Source organism: Thermobia domestica, chromosome 7 (genome assembly GCF_964235325.1).
Source record: "Thermobia domestica chromosome 7, izTheDome1.hap1.1, whole genome shotgun sequence".
NCBI classification, from domain to species: Eukaryota; Metazoa; Arthropoda; class Insecta; order Zygentoma; family Lepismatidae; genus Thermobia; species Thermobia domestica.
This window is the reverse complement of record NC_137460.1, coordinates 30,980,831-30,994,539: the sequence shown is the minus strand read 5'-3', so window position 1 is coordinate 30,994,539 and position 13,709 is coordinate 30,980,831. Positions and strand designations below refer to the sequence as shown.

At 35.9% G+C, this 13,709-nt stretch overlaps 1 protein-coding gene across 2 annotated transcripts in view; it reads left to right on the top strand.

The window, feature by feature from the left end:
- Positions 1 to 13,265, top strand: part of LOC145689976 (uncharacterized) — a 51,981-nt gene extending 38,716 nt beyond the window's left edge. For both annotated transcript variants that reach the window (XM_081764400.1, XM_081764401.1), the window contains exon 3: positions 8,297 to 13,265. In XM_081764400.1, the coding sequence (XP_081620526.1) occupies positions 8,297 to 9,626 (1,330 nt within the window). In that variant the 3' untranslated portion in view covers positions 9,627 to 13,265. The remainder of the gene's footprint in view (positions 1 to 8,296) is intronic.
- The last annotated feature ends 444 nt before the right edge of the window (positions 13,266 to 13,709 follow it).

Genomic DNA, 13,709 nt, shown 5'->3' with positions numbered 1-13,709 from the left:
TACGCAGCTTTATGAGTTAGACTTCTTATTGTTTGCCGATTCACGTGCTTTCCTAATTCCGTTGCCGCTTCATCTCTATTCATAGAAGCACCCAATTTCGGATTTTTCTTAATTTTCCGTACAGTTTCGCGTTTTCCTGCTGGTCGGCCACTCTCTCCTTTAAAGAGAGTGTGTATGATGCTCTTTATTGCATCGTTTGGCCCTTTTACATTTCGCTTTTTTCCTTAAATAATTTCCCCTTTTCTTTACATCTCACTGCTGGATTTCTTTCCTCTTTAGTTGTTGCCTTGTCTTTTTGTCCCATTTTGCTCTCGAGCGCACCTCCAAATTCATATCTAGTCACACATTAACAAAAACAGCTCTTCGTTGTCCCGAGCACACATGCAGGCTAAACAGGCTAAGTGATTTCCCCCTTTGTGGGTGTCTTTCAAAGACTTTTGTTTCTTCACTGAATACTTTTTACTTAGTTTCCAACATAATTATCAAGCGATGTGTGCGCTCGGCTTTAGAATTACATGAACTAGCAACTCCTTATCAGCTACCTTTCCATGCATAGGTGTGTGTGAACTTTGTCTGAATTTCTTTCGTATGTGTGTGCTGCTTTTTACACATTTATGTTGCGGATATCAGCAGTTGAATGCTTTTAGGTCAGTATACGTAATTTGATGTGATATTGTCTAAGCACTGTTTCAAAATAAGGTCATTTTAAATTTCAATTCATTGTAGGTTTATTTCTGCGTGTTCAAAATACGTCATAAATAATCACAGTATTCCACCTTAAGGCACTTTCGATATATATTAGCCGTTCCGTTTCATTTGCGTTAGTAGTGTGTAGAGCACACCAAAATTGGTTGTTTCCTGATGTGTATATGATACGGTAGTTATCTTAGTCCGCAACACTGAATAATAATTGTAACATTGTTAAGTTTTCATTTAACATGTAGATTTGAAATGTGTAATAATCTGGCGTAGTGTAGTTTGAAGGAAATATATTATTTATATGAGTTGACATCGCTTTCACCTTGTGATTTCACAGAGCATGCTAAGAAGTGTTCCCCTGCCGATTTTGCAGGGTGCAAAATTTCAGCGTTCTTTGTTCATTGGCCTAAAAGGTACAAGGCCTTAACATTCCATCTGCTTTGGTAAAACAGGTTATGAGTTGATAAATGAAGGATCACTCAAATTGTTTTTATTTTTTATATCGTAAATATGAATTTTCGCACTAAATATTTACCTTGCGAAAAGCTAAACTCACAATCCGTCTATTTCATATCCAACACGTGTATGTGGGCGTTTGTTTGTATTAGTATTAGAAAGGTTCCTTAATGTTTGAAGAACGTTAATTGTCGCAAAATTAGATTTCCAGCTTTTCTAGTTCAATAATGTTCAATTTCTCCTATGGACTATATTTGAAATATGTTTAAAATGATTTTTCGGCATTAATTGGCACCAATATACATAAGCTAAATATAAAAATAGGCATATCGGAAGACAGTAAGGTGTGGATAAGGTATAATAAATAATTCATTGAGAAATAAATACGCGTTTGATAACATTGTTAGTTGAGGAACAGAATTATTCTCGTTATTTAGAGAGCTTTTGTGAACGCGGCATTGAACCTCCGGGTTTCATAGGCCATAGAGTTAGTTAGTTAGTTAGTTATATATATATATACTTTAGTACATTCTAAAAGCTATATTAGTGTTTAAAAAATGTTGGTCTGGGGGAGGTGACTGTTGATCCAGTTAGTACACCTTATGGGCTAATAAATTTCGGCTTTTGTGCCAATTAGTTACTGAGATATTGGCGCCGAAATTTTGGAACTTTCTTGATTAGAAGCTCGAAAATCTTTGGGTTAGCTGTGATTTTACTTGGACTAAGTATTGTTCCTCATCGATTGCTTGGACCATCAAGTTTCAGCTTCAATGCTGGTTTAGTTACTGACAAATGAATACAAAATTTTCAAAGTTATCATGAAGTTAGTCCCCAACTGTCTTGGTTAACCAAGATAATGTACATGGGCCAGGTTTTATATCGTATTCTCTCTGTGAGCTAGTATTTTTAAGCACCTGGGCTAACATAATTACTCAGTACAACTAATTGTAAACTACTCTATGTTAACTTCGACGTTGTTACTGGAGGGTTATGTTTACAGGCATCCATAGGTACATTTCTAAAGAAAATAGTGACGCTTTTCCCCTTGAGCTCCTCCGTGGCTAAGCGGTTAGCGTACGCGCCTTTGGCGTGGGAGTCCCGGGTTCGATTCCCGGCAGGAGCTTATGTGGTTCGGATTCCACGTTAATCAGTAGGTCCACGTCTCATATAGCCTCGCTGCTGAACGGGACGGTAAACTCAAAATCAACTCAACTCAGCTTTTCCCCTTTACGTTTTCGTCATCGAGATTCTAAATTAGTCGGTCGTTTATTATTAGTATTATTGTTATTATTTTCTCTATTACTAACTCAACTTAAACAACGTCTTATGTACTTTACTCTAATTAAGTACATCTATGATAAATAACTTTCTATTTCCAATTATCTTACACTGTGATACTATTTTCTAACAGCTTCCCCCGCTGATCTAGTAACTGGTGTATGCTGCTTTTCCTGCGTGTAGTTCCGGGTTATTTTCTCGGTGGGAGGGCATAAAAAAATTGAACGAAATTTCTACCAACAACTACTATAAATCTATAACTAAGGGGTAACTTCAAACACTATCTATTATCGATGAACATGTAGTTCTCTCTCTTTTTACTCACCACCTAGCCGGTTCTCTATTTACGACTGTCAATCCATATTCGTGAAAATTTTTTGCAGCATTGCACGTGGATTATGCTTTCTTTCTTTCGTTAGGATGTTAACACTCAAAAGCTAAGGGTTGTTCAGCTTAAGTTAGTCGTAGCTCCTGCTGTGCATCAAATCGCTATTCTTAAATAAAAGTAATTTTCTTTGGGAAACAGAAAGATCACTTTCCCAGAAACAATTTAAACCAGCTACTCCAATAACTAAGGTCATTGGCATTACTTGTGTAATAGTTGTTCAATACATTTGTTTGACCTGGTGGGATGCTTATTTGTATTTAAGGGTCGGCTGAAACGGGGGTAAAATAATGCTCTTCTCCGGCATTAATCTCTAGTTATAAGGAGAGGGTGTTCGGCATGAATAGGTTCTAATGTAGTGATTGCACACAAATATAATTTCATTTCAGAAAGAATACGAAAGAACGAGAAATCTTGTTAATCAAATTAGGTTTGTGTACATCTGTAACAACTAGTATTACAAGTTTACTTTAAGTGCAACACTCGGTGTTGTTTTGCCTTCTTGCGAGAAGTATAAACTTTAGTATAATGTTGTAACAGAATTTGGAATTCAAATATAGTTGATGATAAAGCAATAAAAACTACGGGATGCTTTGTAGGAATTCAATAGGGAGAAACAAATATATAGATAGATAGATAGATAGATAGATAATATATGTATAGGCGCGCGGATCCAAAGGGGGGTAAGAGCGGCTATAGCTCCTCCTTGGCGTTCAGGCTTACTATGGATAAGGCGGCAAAATATGGTTTAGCCCCTCCCTTGATCCGCCAGTATATATATATATATGTATATATATATATATAGATATAGATATATATATATATATATCGTTTTCCGATGATGTGAAAACAATTCAAGATTGTTTCTCAGTTGCGATTTGTAGCATGGTGTATTTGATAAAAAATTGCAAAGAAGTTGCGTTAGTACTAAATGGTTGTACATTGTAATAAAAACAAGAGAATTTTGACAACGATTCTCAATTAACTTCATCAAAGAGAGACAAAAAGGGATATAATTTCACACTTATGATTGTATAGAGTAGTTAAAATTGGCCTTTTCATTACACGAATCTTCAGTTCCGTGGATTATTTAAGACCAGTCGGATACTCAAAGAGGCCTCCGGATTTTAACCTCATCCCTTTGAACAAGATGCTATGGAAAAATAAGTATTTAACATATTAAATCACGTTTATAAACACCAGAAATAATTCGTAATTAACACAAAAGAAATACTCTCAAATCTCCTATTATTCGTTTAAGTCTTGATAATTGTATATGGAGTATAAATGTATAACTCCATAATTGTATATAGAGCTTTCGCTGATATAGATTTGATCATGTAACGGCTGTATGTCAAGTCGGTGAATGTTTGTAAATTGTTGTTGACTACATTTACTTTCTTAAGATCTGGTGAATTTCAGAGGAAGTTGTACGTCTGACATAATATGAGCTTTGTGACAGAGGTCTATAAACAGATGAATGCAAGAGTATTGCAGTTTTCTCCACAACTGGAAAACTTGAATTAACAATTCAAGTCTGATCTACTCAAACAGTCTTTTCTTTAACTAATAAAGACGCTATCAATTTATATGCCAGGATGACCCTAAACCACTCTCACATATCAGGAAAAACATCACAGTTATTTTGGCTGTCAAATGTGGAACAAAGTTGGAGATATTATAAACATTTATTATGTACGTAATATTTTAAGATTAACTACAAGTTATCCTTTAAATCTGTTTACTTTGCATGACGTACGTTTGAATTCAAGTATTTTATATGACGACTGTGCGCACTAGATAAGTTATAGAACTATGTGCAAGTGAGAACTTGATATTCGAGTGAAAACCAATTTAATTACCAGCATTTCAAAGACTAAAAGTTGTAAAATCTGTTTACAACAAATTTTATGTGTCCAGTTTCCATCTAGTTCCCATTCAGTGAAACGACTCATTCATATCACAAGTTACAGAAAACTACGAATATTACCAACAACTTCGACTTTACTTTAGTCGCCTTTCATTAGGACAAAGTAAACCATGAGAAAAATGAGTTCAATTGAGTAATATTAAATGGTGCCCCAAGTGACCTTAAGTTTTTAATCCATTTACAGTATACAAAGTGAGGCAAATATAACTTATTGGTTTAAAACGATTAGTGGGAATTTAACATCGTATCTTGGCTACGGTTAATGGAGGTAGAACCGCATTTGTTCGTATATAGTACAATCATACCTGCCGTATTAAAATCTCACACTCTTAATTCAGATTCAATTTCTTTTAATAGGACGAAGGTACATGTGCTTGTCGTTTGTAAGTAACTTCTTACCACATACACTGACGTCCCGGAAGGTCTTGGGCGGCGAGGTTTTTGTCCACGAGGTTCTGGCCGTGAGATTTTGTTAGTACGTAAGATATTAGATAAAAATTTAAAATATACATATATCAGACATGTAAGTACAACTTAAACAGAAAACAAACTTTTTAGTACTGAAACAAAACAGTGCACCAAACAAAAACAAACCGTGTAAACTGAGTTCAATAAAGTATTTAACTGCAATAGTTTTTCGTAAAATGTATGCAGTACATGACATACGTAGGATCTAGGTTGGGTTACTCTTCTATCAGTTATTTCTTATAACCATTGTGTGATTGACTTCACCAAAGTTCTTGTTTATCGACTAATCATCACACATTGTTCCAATAAAACCAGCTTGAGATAATTTTTATTGGGTATATGGAGTTTGCAGAATATGCCATACGTTGTCGATATTGTCAGGCAGTAGAGTAGGTGTTGGTATCGAGCGTGGCGTACTGTACAGTAACTATAGTTTGGTGACCATGGTCGTATATTTCAGGAGTCACTGGAGGAGATATTTTAACCGTGTTCGGCAGCTGAGCCTTGCAAATGTAGATGCAGCAGATAAAATCCACGATACCATCAATGAAACACAGATCCTAAACTTCATTACCACTCATACAACCCTACACTATTACTGAACCCCCACCGTGTTTTGTTGTTGCTGTGAGATCTTTCGCATCTAGTTCACGGTCTTTGTCTGCACGCCATAATGCATCCATACCACATTGTGCGAAATCTCATTAATTTTGTTTCGATGTAACTTTGCTTAGGATCGACACTTTTTTGTGTTCGTGGTATTAAATGGACTTCGTCTGATTACAGCTATTGTACGGAACTTCTTAAAGTACACATCTTATTGTTTGCTGATTCATATACTTTTGTAAATTCCCTTGCTAATTTGTCTCTACTTTTAGGAGCACCCAATTTCGAATTTTTCTTCACTTTTCGTACTCGCGCGTTATTCTGTTGGTCGGCCACTTCCTCTTTTTTTTTAAAAAAAAAACTGTGTATGATGTTCTTTACTGTGTTGTTAGGCAGTTGTAGTTTCTAGTTTTCTTTCCTCTTCAGTTGTTTCATTATCCTTTTGTCCCATTTTCCTCTCGGGTGCACCTCCAAATTGATATCTAATCACACATCAACAAAAACAGCTTTCCATTGTCCGTGCACACGTATATTTTAAACAGGCTTAATAGTTTCCCCAACTGTGGGCGTCTTTCGAAGAGTTCTGCTTCTTCGTTGGATACTCTTTTACGTAATATTCAACATAGATATCCAAAGCTGTGCCCTGGTTTAGAAGCAGAGGAACTAGGAGGTCCTTATCAGCTTTCTTTCCATGAATAGGACTTTTGATCTGAATTTCTTTAGTATGTGTGTGCTGTTTTTCCACATTTATGTTGCGGCTATCTCCAGTTGAATGCTTTCTAGTCACTGTACGTAATTTGATGTGATATTATCTAAACACATTTTCAAAATAAATTACTTTCAAGTTTCGAATTCCTTGTAATTTTGTTGCTACATGTTCGAAATACCTCATACGATGGTCATAGTATTAGGCCTTAAGACACTTTGGGTTATAATCGCCCATTCGTATCATCTGCGTTACTATTGTTGTAGATCACTTAAAAAATTGGTTGTTTTTTGATATATATGATGCTGTAGTTATCTTAGTTTGACACCTACAAAACAAAATAATAACTAATGTTGTTAAGTTTTCGTTTTGCATTTAGTTTTGAAGTGTGTAATAACCTGACATAGCGCTGTTTGAAGAAAATATAACTTTATGTTCAGCTGATATCTCTGTTAACCTTGTGGGATCACAAAGTATGGTAAACAGTGTTCCCCTGTCGGTTTCGTTTGGCACAAAATTTTAACGTTCATGGTTCACTGGTCTATAACTTACAAGCCGTATCAAGGTTCCATTTGCGTTGGTAAAACAGGCTATAAGTTTGATTATTGAAATATCATTCGAATTGTTTTGATCTTTTATATCGTACATGTTTGAATTTTCGCGCTAAATATTTACTTTGCAAAAATACAAACTTATATTTACAATATATTTAACACATTTTTAACGGGGATATGTGATTGTGTTAATATTAGCATTTGTAGTAAAGTACGTGGAGCGTTAATTATCCCCCCCCCAAAAAAAAAAAAAGATTTCCAATTTTTTCTTTCGACTATATTTGGATTATCTTCAAAATTACACTTTTTAGATATTTTTTCTTCTATATGCACAGGCTGAATAAATAAACAGAGCTATGGGAAGGTAGTAAGGTATGAGTAAAGTTTACTAAACATTTCACTGGGAAAGAAATTACATACTTGATAACATTATTAGTTTTAGCACATAATTCCTTTTCTTGATACAGTGAGCTAGGGTTTTCCTTGACCATTGAGGAAATTTGAAGTTAATGAATTAGTTCAGCTATAAGTAGGTAAAAGGAGATGAAACTACGGTAACTTCAATGGTACTAGAATATGAACGCTACATTTCCGGTACGATTAGAGGCCGAGGAATGACTTAATTTAAAGCAATGGATATGCTTATTTGGACTGAAATTTACTGACTAGTAGGAAACCGGTGCCAAACATACTTTCTGATTATCAATGGTTACCCCTTTGAATTCTAACACAGACCAAATATAACCATGGTATCTATTCCAGCTTCAGCCTCGGTTTCAGCTAGCGTTACTTATTACTTTACCTTATTACTTTCAGGTAACTATTTGGACTTATTTGCTCCTCAACGTCTCATCTATAACATATTTCGTGTTGACCTTCAAGTTGCACCTATTGTATATTTCCCCGAGATTTTATCTTTAAAATTGTGTCATTAGACTTAAATACACGTACATTAAATACCTAATTATATGGTTAATTATTATAAAATTGTAATTTATCACGTTAAAGATTAAGAACATGAGATAGTTCACTCAATAATTATGTTTGTTTTTAGTTCGTAAAATATGAGCTGTAACAAAGGACATTTACATTGTGTACAGCTTGGAAATGCGGTATGGTTTGCTCTTTCGTCGATCAATGTACGATAATATACGTATCTGTAACAATACTAATTTATCTGTAACAAATAATACATGCGGTCTTAAATATTTCAGGTACTCTTCAGATTCTGCTGAGTCCTTTAACTCAAATAATAGGGTAGCAAACAATCACAAGCGAAATATTTCTGAAGGAGCCGAAGATGTGATTCAGTCAGCGCGAACGAGACGTCAAGAGGTCATATTTTCTGAAAAACAAGAACCAATATCTATAAAGAGCAGCACAATTACTAGAAACACAAATACCATTAAAAGTGGTAACATTTTTAAAAATCTCACTGTAAATGAATCCTGTAAATGCTATAAGTGTGGAAGATTTTACACATCAAAACAACGTTTACGTCAACACATAAATTTTGTGCACGTTGAGTATGAAAGGTATAAGTGCGATATTTGTTGTAAGTCGTTTAAATCAAAATACTCTTTAAACTCACATAGCTACATTCATACTGAAAGTAGACCTTTTAATTGTAACAAATGCAACAAAGGATATTTGGCAAAAGCGCACTTAGATGATCATATAAAACGTAAGCATACTCTAAAGAAAGATTTCATGTGTGAGTACTGTCCGATGCAATTTTTAACCATAAACGAACTGAATGGGCATCTCAACACACATACGAGAATGAAGTTGTATATATGTAATGATTGTGGGAAATCATTCCCACAAAGAGGTTGTTTGAAGAATCATTTAGTGGTTCACACTAAGGAGAAAAGACATCAATGTGAAACATGTGGAGCAAAATTCACTGAACAAGGAAGCTTGATAAGACACAGAATATTGCACACTGGGCAAAGACCATTTGAGTGCAAAATTTGTAAAAGAAGATTTTCAAGTAAAGGTAACTGCTTCATGCACATGAAAAGACACGTCTCAAATGAAAAGCACAAGTGTGGAGAATGTGGTAAAGTATTTAACATAAAGACAGATTTAAACTCGCATATAAAATTACATACAAAGAAGGAAATTTTTAAGTGTGAGGAATGTGGAAAGTGTTTCAATGTTAGATATAATTTATTAATGCACATTAAACGTCATCTAAAATGTACACCTTACATTTGTAATGATTGTGGGAAATGCTTTTATGATAGGGCTCACATTCGAACTCATGTACGTATTCACATTGGATTACGCCCATACAAATGTTTTTATTGTTCGAAGACATTCACACAGACCGCATCACGTAAACTGCATCATAAAATCCATGAAGGACAGAAAAATTTCGAGTGTAATGAATGTGGGAGAAAATTTATTCACAAATTTGTGCTTGCTAATCATATGTCCATACATGCACAAGAGAAAGCCTTTGAATGTGGGAAGTGTGGTAAACGGTACACCAGAAGCTACGGTCTCTCAAAACACATGGAAACTCACACAGGAGAGTGAAGTTTGAGTGTGGGAAACAGTTTTTTTAAAACGGAAACTACTAAAAGATGTGTTACTAGGTTTCAGTCTTATAAAAAGTAATTGCAGTTGAATGAAATTTCTGCACGAATTTAAAGGAAAAAGCAATCATTTATAATGCTTTGAGTATAGGTGCATTTACATGGAATTTCTTTTGAAAGTTTAAACGTGGTATATTATTTTAATTCTGGTATGAGATGTTAGTGATAATAAACAATCCTAATAATAGGTCACGTTCGTGTGAAATGAAACACTGTAGGAAAAAAAAAGGTCAGGGAAATTTACTTCTGAAATAACCGGAAAGACCGGTTATTTCCTAAATGCATTCCACCAATAATTTAGCGTATAGCTTGCTTAAGCTTCTAAACTTAATGATGGTTGCAGCTTTAGGCAGGAAATGTCACGATTTGTTAATCCTAAACGGCTATAGAAAAGAAATGATATGTGCCTTCAGACTTCATAAAAACCGAATAAAATTATTTCTTACACCAGTAAAGTATCCAGCAACTCATCAAGGGGGACTCACACATGCATCTTTTATATGTATTAACCCTTGTTTCAACTTAAAATTTTGAAGTTGCCACCCAGCAGATGTATTTTTAAGGCGCCCCTGATTTCAGAAGCATAACCATGTTATTTGACACATGCACTTTGGTAATAAAAATTTTGTTCAGAGAGATTTATGTGCACTAGGAGCTGAGTTAAGGTCCTGTTACTGATTTCGTGAATTACCCTATGATCCTATCGGGAGGGAAATGTCAGATTCCTCCACTGAGGGTGACTGAAGGGCGATTTGGGAAAAGTGCCAACTCCAGATATCTGGTTAACGGTTTCTGATCCCAGTGAAAGAGACGAAATTCTGTGGCATATGGGCTGGCATCAAACTCAAATAGTGAGTTAACATTTAACATTAGATGCAGGATAAGATACGAGAGTATCTTGACGTGTTCGTGGTTCCTCTATGCGCGAAGGCGGTTGTCAGTTTCATGATAGAGGTAGGCAGGAACGGGATTGAACAAGCTCTCTTCAGCATTGCATGGGGCTCCCGAATTGGGTTTTGCCGGGCTGCAGTCATACCGTAAGATTCGGTAGCTCATTTGAGCCAATCCCTGGAATCCTGCTAACGGCGAGCACGGAAGGAAATGAGCTTGCCTGAAACGCTCGGGCACAATGGTTGCAGAGCATAGGAGAACTGAGTCGGTAAATGTACGCCTCCAGCAGTGGGTAACTGGTAGGCAGGAATTCGGTCTTGCCGCGAAGTGAGCGTATCCTACTCCCTTAGTGAATAGGGGTTACATACCAAGGAGTCAAAGTCTAGGGACAGACCTCGATAGTCTAAGATAGTCTACGTTTGCCAGACCTTGACAAACTACAATTTGGATTCAGAGCAGGAAAATCAACAGAAGACGCCATAAATACTCTTCTAGATGCTATCAAAGAAAAGATATACGAAAAGAAATATGTATTAGCGCTCTTCATTGACATCGAAGGAGCATTTGATAATTTATGGTTTCCATCCTTGATTGAAAATGTAAAAAAAACTGGAAATGCCAGAATACTTACTGAATTTGATAAGAAACTATCTAGAAAACAGAAAAATAATAATACCCAATGAAGAGGGCGATATAGTAATTAAAACAGAGAAAGGATGCCCGCAAGGATCAATATTAGGACACCTACTATGGGACATAGAATTACAACCATGCTTGGAAAAAACAAACAAAAAGCAAGAAGTTGATAAAATAGTGGCATTCGCCGATGACGTCGTAATAACAACATCAGGAAACAGCCGAAGGGAATTAGAAGAAAAAGTTAAAAAGATAACAGAAACACTGGAAGAATGGAGTATGGAGAGTAAATTAAGGATATCATCAAAGAAAACCAAATATCTAATTTTCGGCACAAAACTACAAAGAAATCCGACTATAAAATTAAGTGGAGTAGGAATAGAACGAGTGCAAAGCATAAAATACCTTGGCATAATGCTAGACAATAGACTAAAATTTGATGAACATTTGAAATATATACTAAAAAGGGGAAACAGTGTAGCGAATAAATTGACCACTATTGCAAGAAACAGATACAGGTTACCATTAAAAATACTAAGACTATACCAAGAAACTATTTTGTCAGCTACCATGGCGTACGCATCCAGCGTTTGGATTGATAGACTATTAAGAAATAAGACCTGCAGAAATCAAATCAATAGACCACAAAGAAACCTATTAATCAGAATGTCTGGAGCTTTTAACACTACTTCGCATAGCGCACTCTGTATAATCCTTGGTATCCAACCAATGAACTATGTGTTATTGCAAAGGGCAACTAATTACTGGTTAAGAAAAGAGAAATGGAAAATTAGAGAAATTTTTAACAGGGATCTAAAAGACGAGAAAGAAATTAATGACAACATAATACAACTATGGGATAAAGAATGGCAGGAATATAGTGGAGCGCAACGATTACATAGAATCTTTCCTAGCATCGTCGACAGACTAAAAATAAATCACTTAAATCCAACATATGGATTGGTTCATTATCTATCAGGCCATGGACCATACGAACAACACCTCCACAGAATCAAGTTAAGACCCAGCCCAATGTGTGAATGCGGAGAAGAAGGAACTCCTGAGCACCATGTCATGTGGTGTCCATTATTAGAAGAAATTTTAGAATCAAGAACTCAAATAAGAGAAAAACCACTGAAAGAAATAATACAAATAGAGGAAGACTGCAAAAAATTGGAAAATTTGACAAATGAATACTCCGAACTAAGACGAAAAACTTACAGAAGAAGAATAGAAGGATGAGTGCAAGTGGAAGAATGTGTGAAGAAGTCCTCGGACCGGAGAAAAGACTCCTGGAACCCAAGCACTGGATTACCGTGCTTTCGCCGAGGACCAGAATGCGTGCAGCACCTCCAGCCTCTCGGTTTGGAAAGGAACTCCGGTGCAAAAGTGAATGTTGCGTGAGTGCATGAGTAGAGGTGAAGCGAGGATAGTGTCTCAGAGAGAAAACATAGAGAAACTCTCGCCAACAGGACGGCCCATCCCGGGCGTGCCGGCCGAAGGATAAAATGGGCCAGGGCCTGCACTAAGTGCTCTGAGTGGGCCCTGGACCTCAAGCCAGCACAAATGGGTAGAAACTGGCATTGATACGCAACTGAGAACACTAAAGCATCAAAGCAAAAGTAACAGGAAACGCTTATATAGAAGCATAAGAAAATTAAAAGTTTTTGAAAATGTGAAAATTTAGATAAAAGTAAGTGTAGTGTGTGTGTTTCATAGTGTAAGTACTAGTTGGTGAAGGTTAGTGATTTCATCAAAAGCAGTCAGTGTTATTATCTGTAGTGAGTGTAGTGTAGTGTTGATGCAGGATAGTGAAAAGAGGTAAAATTTACAGGTGAAAAGCCGGTGTAAATAGTGCAAATGTGAAATAGAACACACAGGAGAGAAATGCAGGCAGAAACCAGAGAAACCAAACATACAGAGTGAAAACCTGAAGAAAAGAAGAAAGAAGAAGATGACCAAGAGGTAAACACCAAAACACAAAACATACGACATACAAAACAACACACACGTAACAAACTCAAACTCAATAAAAAAAAAAAAAAAAAAAAAATCTCACAAAACTAGAAATGAGAGTAGAGTTAAGCAAATATTAAGTTTAGTTATTTCTTTTTTTTCTTTTTTTGTTTGTTTGGTTTATCTTTTATGTTTTGTCCAATGCCTTGTTTTAGTTTGACGTCCTTTTTCCCTTCCCTTTCCTTCTTCAAAATTATGAAATAAATAAACCCAAAAGAAAAATCATTCGCAATGATGATACTTCGCCGGTTTTGAATGCTCAAGGCACCGGCTGACAGTAACGCGGCTGAGCGAATGAAAAAAAAAAAGTCTACGAGGACAAAGTCCGAGATAGGGGAACGAAGGCTAGGATGCCTTGTTTGGCGAAATCTCTCCACTAAATAGGCCGAACAGCAGCGCATACGGCATGAAAGAACTAGATCGACAAACTAAAAGGTGATTCCTCACATCAAAATAACAGAGAAAGTTCATATGAACCTAT